We start from the raw sequence: 11,893 nt of genomic DNA, 5'->3' as shown, positions 1-11,893 counted from the left end.
CTGCTTCCAAGGAGCTGCTGGCATGAGTAAATGGAAGACAGAGTACCTGGGCTGGGGGGAGGGTTCCATTCCCAGGTGGCAGGAAGGGACTGGGCACATCCATCACCTTGGAGACAGGAAAAGAGGCCCCTCCAGTCCCTGCAATGTCCCATGCCAGACGAGGCAAACCCAAAGAGTTTTTCTCATCATGTCCCCACCTCCCTTCCCACCAGGGCTGGTCAGCCCTCCCACACTTTCACTAAGGTCCAGTGGTGGCTTTGGGATTCCACAGCATGGTCCCAGTGGGCATCTCCAGAGCTGGGACTTCAGCACCAGAGCAGCACAGTCATCGGAGACCCTCGCTAACCTTGGCAAAGGCACCTCCTACCCCGACTCCACTCTGGGGCTTTGCCCACTTGGAGACACTGAGTGGGGGTTGGGCACGGAAGGGCTCGATATCACACAAGGTAAGGTAGGAAAAAAACACAGTTCCTCTGAGCCAACCATCCCGATGTCTGAGATCCAACCAGAGCCTGGAAACAGTGGTCACCCTGGAGCCCACCTGCTCGGGCACGGGCAGGAAGCCACCTTACACCCATGTCCCTGGTAGGCCAGTCCCACCAGTCTGGCACTGAGGTCCGGTGGGGTTGGTCCGGGGATACAGGGCTAGGAGCCTAATTCGACCAGCCCTGGTATCGGGGCCCAAAGTCGAAAGGAGGGAGGCAGGGGCCCAGGTGGAAACTTGGAACTTTTATTAAATACTCATTCACCCATCTGCCACCACCAACCAGAGCAGGAAAAAAATTATCAAAATGGAATTAAAAAAAAAAAAATAAAATAAATTCAACCCAACCCCCAGTATGTACAAGGCCACTCCCTACCTCTCTGGCGGAGAGGAGAGGGGCGGCTGGGGGTGGGTGGGGCTGGGCACCTTTTCTCCAACCACAGGCCCCTGAGCGGTTCTGTGGTGGCAGGAAACCCTGCTGCCAAGTGGCCAGGCACCTTGGCAGGCTTCCAGGGAGGTGGTTATTGCTGGGAGGAGCAGGGCTGGGCCTGGTCTGCTCCTGCTGGGCTGAGAGCTGGGCCAGGTGGCCCCTTCCCCTGGTGGGCGGTGACCAGTCAGAACACAGGACCAGTCCCCACAGCAGTCCCAGTCGCCATCTGAGAAGGGGAGTGGACTGAGAGGTTGATAGGGTATTCTCTGGAGGAAGGAGAGTGGGCACCCAGCTGATTCTGAGGAGGGGATGCCCCAGTGCAGCCTGGTGATCAGCTTGTCCTCTTTAGCTCCTGACACCCTCCTCTGATTCCAGCTGTGCAGCCCTCCCCTGGAGCAGGGCCCCCGGCGTCCCCTTCATTTAGGCTGTTTTCCTGCCGCCATCTCTCCCCGGAGACCTCTGTGGCCACCTTCCAAGTGTCGGCCACAGCCCGGGCCCTTGGAGCAGGGATGCCTGTGCGGCATGGGGCCTCCTCCAACTCGCTGTGGAATCCAGCCCCCTGGGACTCAGCAGCCATTCTCTGACTCTGTGGCCTCCAGGGTCACGGCCCCTTGCTGCATGGCAGCAGTGGCCACGCTGATGGCCTCTTCTAAGGTCTGCTGCTCCTCCAGCTGTGGAGAAGGGGGGAGAGAAGCAAGGAGAGAGTCAGCCACTCCCCACCAGACTCTAGTGCTAGTGAGTATGTGGCCTGCTTTGCTGAATCCCCTCCATCCACCCAGTGCCACATACTGAACACTCAGTGGGGCCCCCGTGAATGGCAAGTTCGCTGATAGAGTCCCAATGGTCCCGGGTCAGAGAGAGGGGCCTGTTCACAGAAGGGGATCACTGGTCAGAGGGGACCTCAGTAATCATCTACTTGAGCCCACTTATTTTCCTGATGAAGAAAGGAGGCACAAAGAGACAAAGGGTTTAGACCACCTGGCATTCTTTTTCGGGCCGAATGCCCTTCTCTTCAAGATCTCTGTCTCCTTCCTCTCCCCTCCTTATTCCCTCCTTTCTTAGGCTCTGGGACCTCAACCCACCTGCACAGCAATGTGCGTTCCGTTCGCTGTGGCCAACAGTGCCACCTGTTGGTGATGGAGGGATCCTACACTTGAGTCGTCGGCCACCACAGCCCCAGAGGTAATGATTGTAACCTGAAAATAAAAGAATGAGATTTTTCCAAGCCACCTATGTTATTCTCCCTCCCCCCAAGCCAAATAAAAATTCTTTCAAGCAAGGTGGCGGGGAACAAGCCAGAAGAGGCTGGATAAAACCATTTCAGGTCAGATTAATTAGCACGGGGCTCAGAGCTGAGTGAGGTGGCATTTTTTCTCTGACTGAATTTAGGGATTTGGATTCATAGAAGGTCAGAGCTGCAAAAGACCCAGTGGTAATTCAATCTCATTTGAAAATGGACTGAAGCCCGTGAAAAGTGACCTGCCTGTGGTGGCAAATTGAGTTAGAGGTAGATCAAGATTTAGACACTGTCTCTTGACCCCCAGTGAAACGCTTTTCCAGAGAACTGATGACGCAGAGGAGCCGTGGGGGGAAATCTTGGTCCCCATAAGAAGGCTAGACGAGGATGGCCGGCACGTTAATGCCCACCCCACAAAAAGGAAGGACAAGAGAACAAGAAACCCCAAGCAAACCGCCTGGTCATACGGGCTGCGTCTGCGTGCCATCAGCGCTGACCATGGTGACCGTATGTGTGCCAGCTGTGGCAAGGTCATCGTCCTCACTGGGTATGGTGAGGGTGGTGCTGCTGTGCTGGGTCACCATGCTGATAGCACTCCCCAGGGCCTGAAGGTCTTCCGGGGACAGGCTGACCTGGTGACAGGAAGGAAGATGAGCTGGGAGTGCAGTGGCGGGCTGTCTGAGAGCCCCTGGGTACGAGGACCTGCGCTCGTAGACAAGGTTAGCTTCTTGAGAAGCTGGAAGACTCGCTTCATGTCACAGAGGGGGAGGGGGACAGGGACAAGCAAGGAAAACAGGTCTTCATTTGCCTAAAGGAGATACTAGAAGAATTCTGTTGACCACTCCTATTTACCACCACTTTGCCTTGGAGCTCATTTCTATTCAGTCTGGGGTCTCCACCCCAAATTTCATCCTCATGTCAATTCCAAAAGACAGAGGTATGCTTGTCAGCAAGGGTGCTGACAAGGGTCTTATCATACCGCTCGCTAGAAACCCCCTGCCTCCAGACCCCACACCATGCTCTGGTCCCCACATCAACACGCCTCTCTTGAGAAATGTCTCAGTCAGACGATCAGGACCTGTTGGCCTCCACATAAACAGGGAAGCTACTAATTGCTCTCGAAGTTCTAGAGGCTGAGGTGGAAGCTTGAGGAGAAGGGGCTGGCTGACAAGACTTGGGTCCCTGAGCCTCAGCTCTCTGAGCTCCACGAGGCGATAAAGAGAACCTGGGCAGGGGTGGAGCTGTCAGTACTTCGGGAGTCCCCGGAGTGAGAAAGGGGACCAGCCACAGTGGCTCAACCTTCCCCTTCCCCTCCCCGCCCCCCACTCCCGGGGGCCTGTACCTGCTGGGCGCCATCCTGAGTGATCAGAGCCACCTGGGGGGCCCCGTCCTCCTCGGTCACCATGGCCACCTGGGCTGGCAGATCATCGCCCTCTTCCTTCACCTCCGAGAGGTAGGCAACTCGGGAGCGTTTGGGTGGCAGACTCTCCTCGGTGGCGCAGGCGGCTGCGAGAGGAGAGCCCGAGCTGACACCCGCCACCGGCGGGCCCCGGGGAGGCCTGGCCCGTCCCCGCTCTCACCTCCTGCCCGGAGCCCTCACCGTCGAGCTGCTGCTGCTCGTACAGGGCCTGCTCACTCTCTTCCGTGGCCTCGAGCTCGCCGTGGGCACTGCGCTTGTGCATGGCCAGCGTGGAGGTCTGTCGGTAGGTCTTGCCACACGCACTGCATGTGTACGGCTTGCAGTGCGTGTGTACCACGTGGTGCTTGTACAGGCTCGAGTACTCGGTGAAGCGCTTCCCGCAGCCTGGCACCGTGCACACGTATGGCTTCTCCCCTGGGGACACTGGGCTGTGAGGGGGCGGGAACTGGGGCTGGCAAGGGGAAAGCTAAGGGGCCAGGGCGGGGGCGGGCAGGGCAGGGGAGGACAGGGATTGAGACCAGGGACTCTCAACAGACATGGCTGGGGGTGACGGCCAGCAGAATGGAGGGGACAGGAGTGTGGGCCCGCTGAGCCCAGAGCAAAGGCCAGGGCTCGTGAAGGGACTGGTGGCGGGACGAGGTGGGGCTCGTGAAGGTGGAGGTTGTGAATAGGAGAGGCAAGAGATAGAAAGGGAGGACTGACATAGCAGGGGTGATGGGGGAGGGAGGGGACACGTATGCCAAGAGATGACACAGAAGGCTGGACAAGCAATGTGACCCTGGGGAGGGCGAGCATATGTAGGAGTCATATGGACAGTGGAGGAGGGGAGGAGCTAAGGGTGACATTTCAGTTTGCTTTTCCCCCATCACGGCTGACCCTGGCCTTTTCCTGGAAGCTCAGTCAGAAGGGGAGAGCTCAGGGTGGGTGCCGGGAGGTGGCAGGGAGCTGGAGAGGGCCAGTGGGACCTGTTGGACGGGACTGGACTGGAAAGGGAGGAACCCAGTGAGCCTCCTCTCCCCACCCACAGGCCAGCCTGCAGCGGCCAGCAGGAGGGCTTGGGGCTCAGAGTCGAGAACACGTCTCAGGCCAAAAGCCCAGAGGCGAGAGGGCCGGGGCCTCAGAAGGGTCACTTCTCGCATGCCGGCTGGCCCACCTGTGTGGATGCGCACGTGGTTCTTGTAGTTGGTGGCGCTGGTGAAGCCGCGGCCACAGTGCGGCTCGGGGCAGGTGTAGGGCCGCTCGCCTGTGTGGGTGCGCACGTGTACCTTGCGGATGTTCGATGTGGTGAAGGAGCGGCCGCAGCCCTCGAAGGGGCACCGGAATGGGCGTTCACCTGCGAACATGGGGTGCGTGGGGTGGGCTGGCTCAGGGAGGGGGATTGCGCCGGAGTCAGGAGCTCCAGGTCCTAGTGTGAACAAGGCAAGGCCCGGCCTACCAGTGTGGGTCCGGACATGCTTCTGCAGGTCTCCTGAGGTCTTGAAGGCCTTGCTGCACATCTCCTCTGGGCACTTATATGGCTTTTCACCAGTGTGGGTACGCACATGGCTCTTCAGCCCATATCCTGTCCGTGGGTGGGAGGGAGGGATGAGAAGAACGCTCCAGGGAGCCTTAGCCCCCACGGCCTCATTATCCTAACTCAGAGGCTCTCCATCTTTAGGTGGGCTCTGTGTGTCTCCATGGCTCCTCAAGCACAAGAAGCCTGTGTTGGCCTCTATCCCTACCCAACCCCGGGCAGATCAGAGGGGCTGGAAAAGCCCACGCTGCTCTCCTCTTCTCTTCCGTGCAGCCGGTGCCATTCTGGAATGTGCATCTGAGAGCCACAGCTAGAGGTTTCCAAAGGGAAATGAAGTCCAGAGAGACGCATGGCCCAAATACTCTACAGCCAATGGAGGAGGGGGGGGTCTCTCTATCAAGCCCCGCTGATCCCTTTGCCAGCCTGGATTATGTTGCCCCCAATAACAAGGTTTCTACCAGACGGGCCCTGCAAGTCAGAGCGCTTGGGCAGCAGTTGCTCCAGGAAGGCAGGAAATTCCCAAAGTGAATCTAGAACTTTCCACCCTCAGGTGGAAGCAGTCCACCTTTAGTCTTCTTCCAGGTAGGTTACCTGTGGCAAAGGCCTTTCCACAGCTGGGGAAATCACACCTGTACGGACGGTCACCCGTATGAGCTCTTTCGTGCACCTGTGAGGATAAGCAACCACGGGATCAGGGGGACTGGGGTATGCAGGGGCTCTTCAGTTGTCTTTAGGGCTCAGAGTATCAATAATGGCCACCTCCTTTATTCTAACTCTTTAGCTGAGAGGCCACCTCCTCCAGGGGACCCTCCCCAATTCTCTTCCTTCCTGAACTCTTCATGCCTGTCACCGGCCCCTGAGCTGACATTTCGGTACACTCATCTCTTCCTTTCAATAGGGCAGGGACCGGTTCTAGTCAAAGCAGGAAGGTATAATTACAGCCTGATGGGGAAAACAGTAAAGCTGAAAGGTGTGCATGACAGCCTTACCTTTAAGTGATGAGCAGTGGTGTAGAGACGCCCACAGCCTTTGTAGCCACAGCGGAATGCTCTGTCCCCAACCTGTTGTCCTTTGCCATTATGGGGAACCTGGCTGTCATGCAGGACCTGAGGAAGAAAAATCTTGAGGTTCCTATCTGCATCCTCCTCAATGATGAGAGAGAAGAGGTGAGATAGAGGCCCTAGCTGGCAGCTTATGACCCAACATGCGGGGCTAAGCCTGCCAGGGGAGAAGGGCAATGGGGGGAGACAGACCGAGACAGACAGGAAACAGGCACAGAAGCACTCTGCAGAGGAAACAGGGCTGACATGTGGAGTCCCCACCCACCTGTCAAGGATAGAAGGAGGACTCAATGTCACAGGGACTATGACAGCTATGGAAGACAGGCCACCTCCCAGACAGCTAGGTAAGGTGGCCATTCAGGCCACCCCCAAGCTAGGCTTTAAGAAAAAAATATTTTAAAAATATTTGTTTATTTATGAGGGGGGCGGGGCATGCAAGGAGCATGGCGGGGGAGGGGAGGGGGAAAGAGAATTTCAAGCAGACTCCATGCTGATCGGGAGCTGGACATGGGGCTCAATCTCAGGACACTGAGATCATGACCTGAGCTGAAACCAAGAGTTAGGCACTCAACCAACTGTGCCACCCAGGTATTCCTTAAGATTTTATTAAAAAAAAAAAAAAAGATTTTAGTTATTTATTCATGAGAGACACAAAGAGAAGGGCAGAGGGCGAAGCAGGCTCCCTAAGAAGCATGGAGCCTGATGTGGGACTCAATCCCAGGACCCCGGAATCATGACCTGAGCCGAAGGTAGATGCTTAGCCATTTGAGCCACCCAGGTGCCCCTTAAGATTTTATTTTTAAGTAATCTCTACACCCAGTATGAGACTTGAACCCACAACCCCGAGATCAGAAATCCCACACTCCACTGACTGAGCCAGCCAAGTGCCCCAGCAACCCCCACTCTTGACCACATGCACCTAGGAGGCTGCAGCTCCAGGCACCGTTATCCTCTGATGTGAGGAGACCCCTCCCTCCCTGTGGGAAGCCCGTGCTCAGCAGGGGCATCAACAAGGGGGCCTGCTGTGGGCATACGCTCACCTGGGTTCACCAGGGTGAGGTACAAGCAGCAAACTGCAGAAACACCTGGGACAGGGGCCTGTAGGTCCTCACCAGGAGTTTCAGCTCTAACCACAGCACCCAGCTGGCTGAATGGGAGCACCAAGGCCTCCCTTGTCATCTCTCTCGGGGACACTGCTGGAGCCACCCACTTCACACCTGCCCCGGGGCTTTAGGGAGCCTTTACTGCTCTTCCGCTTTCCTGAGCAGGGTCCTGTTGGGACTGTCCCTTAGTCTTCATTTCCAGGACACTTTGGCCTGCCCAGGAGCTCCTGACATGGAACTCTGGAAGGGATGGGAAGTAGGAGACGAATTGGTGAGGCCAAATTCACGGCAAGGTCTGTCAGCTCCAGGTCAGGGGGTCAAGTAGCTGACAAAATTTCACAGACACTTAAACAGCTGGGGAATTGGAGGGGGGCAGTGTCACAGGTGGCCAGGCCTGCTTGGCAGGCTAACCCACTCAGGTGTTCAGATTTCATTCCCATGCCTCACTGGTTCTCAGGGAATCAAGGAACTTCAGGGTTGGACGTGACCTCTGAGGTCATCTAGTCCTGTCTCATCCTCTCAGAGGCTCGAGCTAAGGCCTGGGAGCAGAATGACTCACTCAAGGTCAGACTAGATAGTAGCAGCTCTCAGGGCTTGTGATTCAAAGCCCAAAGCAGTCTTCTATCGAGTTTTGTGCTTCATGTTGGAAAGACACGAGAGTTTCCTCTTCTCCTCTGATACTGCGGCATAGTCTTATTATAAAAGCAATTGCCCCCCCCACCAAATCTTCGGGTATCATCTGTGGCCCGGGGAGCCCTGCCGTTTTCACCCCAGGGAGGGTGCCCCCGGTCTGGCATGCTCACAGATCTCATTGCCCCCATCCCCCGTGGGCAGGACCACCACCCCGGCAGAAACAGCGCTGATTGACCCCGGGAGAGCCCAGCTCTTCCTCCCTCACAGCTGAACTATGGTATGGGCCCCGTGGTCCAAGAATCCCAGCTGCTCTGCCACATCTACCCCCGCCACTGCCTACTGAGGTTACGTCCCCAAATGACTACATGGGTTGCCGAGAACAAATAAATCCGAGACCAGCTGACCTCGGTGGCCCAGAAAACTGATAAAAGTCGCTGGCTCTGAGTCGCCACCGTACAGCTGTCACGGTCCCTTGCAGCCACCTTCCCTTGGCAGAGATGGCATACATTAGAGGGAGCGTCAACAGCGGTCGGTGGTCCCAGTCATGCTGTCATGTGCGCTCTGGACGGTGATGTGAGAGACACGTCGGGGGAGCCGGTGTGAAGGGGCAAGAAGGGGAGTCATAGGAGAGCTCTTGTCCCCTACGGTGGTGGTGGTCAGGTGGCCAAGGGAGTGGACGGGCCACGTCAGGCTTGGCAAGCTCACCTTGCTGGCGTACTGCTCCAGGGCCACCACTGTGTCTGCAGTGAAGCCCTCGTCATCCTCCGTGGCCAGGTCCTCCAAGCCCACCTCCGTCTGCACGGCCAGGATGGCGCTGTCTGCTGGCACAGCCACGGGGTGGTGAATGTAGGCAGTGGAGCCGTCTTCCAGCTGGACAGCTTCCAGGGCGCTGGGGTCATAGCCCTCTGCAAGGAACATGCGGTTAGTCCTGAGGCCGCACAAGGGCAAGGCATATGGCGGGCACCCTGGCTTTAAGGTAACAAAAGGCACATATGCCAAGGAAGCCTTCAGCATCTCCTGGTCACCCCCTTGGTGAGTCACTCTGACTGACCCTTCTTCGGGGGCTGACTCTCCCAAGAAAAAGGTCTCCTTTGCAGCTCTGGGAACTCACAAGGTCCCTGAGGACCCGAGGGGACCATCATTATCTTCACATCTTGTGGTTCATGACCACAAGAACCTCCTAACTGGTGGCCCTCCAATTATCTCCAGGCCACACACCATCCAGAGAGATCTTTGCAGGACACAGAGGAGATCATGTTACCCGATGGTTCTACCACTTCCTACCAGTCTCAGGATAAAGACCAACAACCAAACCCTTATCTTGACATCCTGGGCCCTGCCTCTCTCGTCTTACCTACTTCACTCCCCCCGCTGCCCTGGCTCCTAGCATGGAATGAAACATGCCATTCTTCCTCCTCCCATCTCTGAGCCTCGCATGCTGTTCCTTCTCCTCCCTGCCATCCCTCTTCCTCCAGCTAAGTCTACCCTTCAGCTCTCAGCCTGAGTGTCACGTTCGCAGAGAAGCCCTCCCCGAGCTGATCTCTGCTTATGATGATCAGTTCTTCGGTGACCGTTCGTCTCACTTCTGTCTCCCCCACTAGCCTCTAGGAGAGCAGGGACAGTGCCTGCCTTTGTCCTCACCTGTACACACCACACCTAGAGCAAGGCCCGGCATGCAGTTGTTGCTCAAGAAACTACTAGCAGAAGGAATAATCATTATTCTTCAGTACTTAAGAGACTTCAGTCTTAAATGTTATTAAATCTTTACTGCTGGCCTTGGATGACATCCTTGGGTCCTGTTTAAAGCCCCGAGACTTTGCAGCTGTGTTAGAGACACAGCCACCATTGAGGCCCATGCTAGTGAGCCCAGAGGCTCAGTTTCCCGGAGGCGGAAATTGCCGCTCCAAGGGTGGGCACCAGGAAAGGTAGGTGAGCCTGCTAATCCCATGGAGCTTGGGCACTGCAGCTCCCACGGCCATGCCTCAACTTCAGCCAATTCTGCCTCCCTTCCATCCTAGCAGTCGTGATGACTGTGACCCCACCTTTGGGTGTGCGGTGTATGTAGGCCACGCTGCCATCTTCCAGCTGCACAGGCTGTCCATCCTCGAAGGAGAGAGCTTCTGTAAGGAGAGCAATCCTTGCTTTTCTCTGGAGCTTGATGCCATCCCCAGCCCTCCCTCGGTGGGCGCTGCCTGGCCTCCAGGAGGCTGGGGTGTCTTGGGGTGCCCTCACCTTTCTGCACCGTCACTTGGTGAATGTATGCGGTGGTCCCGTCCTCGAGCTGGATCACTTGCCCTTCCAGCAGCTTCTCTCCTGTGAAGGTGGAAACGTAGAGAAGCAGTTCAGGCCCTGAAGAGGGTCAAGGGACACCTGCCTGCTTCTCGAAGAGGTCTGTTTGAGGCACAGTTTGCATGTCTAAACATGGGTGACATGCCCTATGTCCCCTGCTCCTTGACTCCCTAGGCCTGGGCCTCAGATGTACCAGGGGTGAAGACATCCCACCATGAGGAACCCTAGAGCCCCCAACAGATTCCCTTCCTCTGCTCAAGGAGGAGCACCTTCATTTATTATTCCATCCATGCCCGGTGAAGTGGGGACTTCCAGCCTAACGGTGAGCTGCCGGGAATGATCTAAATAGAGAACAAAAAAGGCCCTGAAACGTGGAAAGACCTCAGTGGGTCGAAATTTGGCACTCTAACTGAACTAACAAGATGAAATACATTCCTTGTCTCCCACTGTGCAGTATGCCCGGAACTAGACTGTCTAATAAGGCAGTATAGCTTGTGGTTAAAAGCAAGTGGTTCTGGAACTGTCCAGGGGTCCTGGGTTTGAGTTTCAGCTCTGCCTCTGACTAGCTGTGTGTTCTACAACAGTTTATGTAACTTTTCTGTGCCTCAGTTTCCCCCCTCTTGAAAAGAGGATTAAAAACTGTGTTTCTGTCACTGGGTTGCTGTGAGGGTTAAATGGATTAAGGAATGTAAAACAATGCCAGGAACGTGGGTGGTCAGCCCTCAGTAAGCCTTTTTTTTTTATTTTAAAGAATTATTTATTTGATAGAGGGCGAGTGGCAGGGGAGGGGCAGAAAGAGGAGAGAGAGAACTTTAGCAGACTTCCATGCTGAGCGTGGAACCTATCGTGGGGCTCGATCCTGCAACCCTGAGATCACGACCTGAGCGGAAACCAAAAGTCGGATGCCCAACCGACTGCGCCCCCCAGGAGCCCCAAGCCTTAGCTTTTATAATCAGAAACCCGATATCCGTTTTAGAAGAAACAGAAAATAAAGCAACGGGGAGCTAATGTGGACGCAGCTGCCGTGCTATGGCTTGTTCTCTAGGCCTGTTCCACTGCCACCGTGGGGAACATCTCCTTTACTCATCTCTGACGTTTTCATTTCATTTTTCTAATTAAAAGATGACTCACCTAAGACAACAAGCAGTATAAAACATAACAAGACTCCAGAGTTCCTGAGATATTACTCTTCCTTTACCTCAGATCTTTACTGGGAAGCACTTTTTTTTTCTTTTTAAAAATTTCATTTATTTATTTTTAGAGAAAGTGGAGCGTTGAGGGGGAAGCTTACTGGGAAGCACTTACAAGAGCAACAGCCTCTTTGGTTTAGAATTAGGATTAGACAGGGACGCCTGGGTGGCTGAGTCAGTTAATTGTCTGCCTTCCACTCAGGTTATGATCCCAGGGTCCTGGGTTCGAGTCCCACATCGGGCTTCTTGTTCAGCAGGGAGCATGCTTCTCCCTTGGCCTGCTGTTCCCCTTGCTTGTGTGCACTCTCTCTCTGACAAATAATATAGGATTGGACAGGCCTCTCCTGATATCCAGTGAGTTTCCCAGGATGAGGAGGAAAGAAGCAAGAAAGGTAAGAAGGGAGAGGGAAGAGTTAGTAACAAGTGGTTTGCTTACTCCATTCTTCCCAAGTTTCAGGTTTAGCAATTTGAGCTCTGATGATGTGGGAAAAAGACCAGGCAGCTGCTTCTGGCCTAACTCTACTATCTCTCCC

The 11,893-nt window shown here is 55.4% G+C and overlaps 1 protein-coding gene across 5 annotated transcripts in view; it reads right to left on the bottom strand.

Annotated features, from left to right (window-relative positions):
- Positions 1-827: 827 nt before the first annotated feature.
- Positions 828-11,893, bottom strand: part of ZNF76 (zinc finger protein 76) — a 31,998-nt gene continuing 20,932 nt past the window's right edge. For 2 of the 5 annotated variants that reach the window (XM_032864295.1, XM_032864294.1), the window contains exons 3-14: positions 10,114-10,194; positions 9,924-10,001; positions 8,587-8,786; positions 6,074-6,190; positions 5,676-5,751; positions 5,007-5,132; positions 4,725-4,904; positions 3,752-3,985; positions 3,494-3,657; positions 2,619-2,783; positions 1,997-2,110; positions 829-1,585 (exon numbers count right to left, since the gene is read on the bottom strand). In XM_032864295.1, coding sequence (XP_032720186.1) covers positions 1,481-1,585; positions 1,997-2,110; positions 2,619-2,783; positions 3,494-3,657; positions 3,752-3,985; positions 4,725-4,904; positions 5,007-5,132; positions 5,676-5,751; positions 6,074-6,190; positions 8,587-8,786; positions 9,924-10,001; positions 10,114-10,194 — 1,640 coding nt within the window. In that variant the 3' untranslated portion in view covers positions 829-1,480. Of the gene's footprint in view, positions 1,586-1,996; positions 2,111-2,605; positions 2,784-3,493; positions 3,658-3,751; positions 3,986-4,724; positions 4,905-5,006; positions 5,133-5,675; positions 5,752-6,073; positions 6,191-8,586; positions 8,787-9,923; positions 10,002-10,113; positions 10,195-11,893 lie in introns of those variants that run through there. The other 3 variants (XM_032864296.1, XM_032864297.1, XM_032864298.1) reach the window with 3 other exon arrangements.

This window comes from Lontra canadensis, unplaced genomic scaffold (genome assembly GCF_010015895.1).
Source record: "Lontra canadensis isolate GAN:19392208 unplaced genomic scaffold, GSC_riverotter_1.0 scaffold27, whole genome shotgun sequence".
Lineage (NCBI taxonomy): Eukaryota > Metazoa > Chordata > Mammalia > Carnivora > Mustelidae > Lontra > Lontra canadensis.
This window is presented reverse-complemented; position numbering and strand designations above follow the sequence as displayed.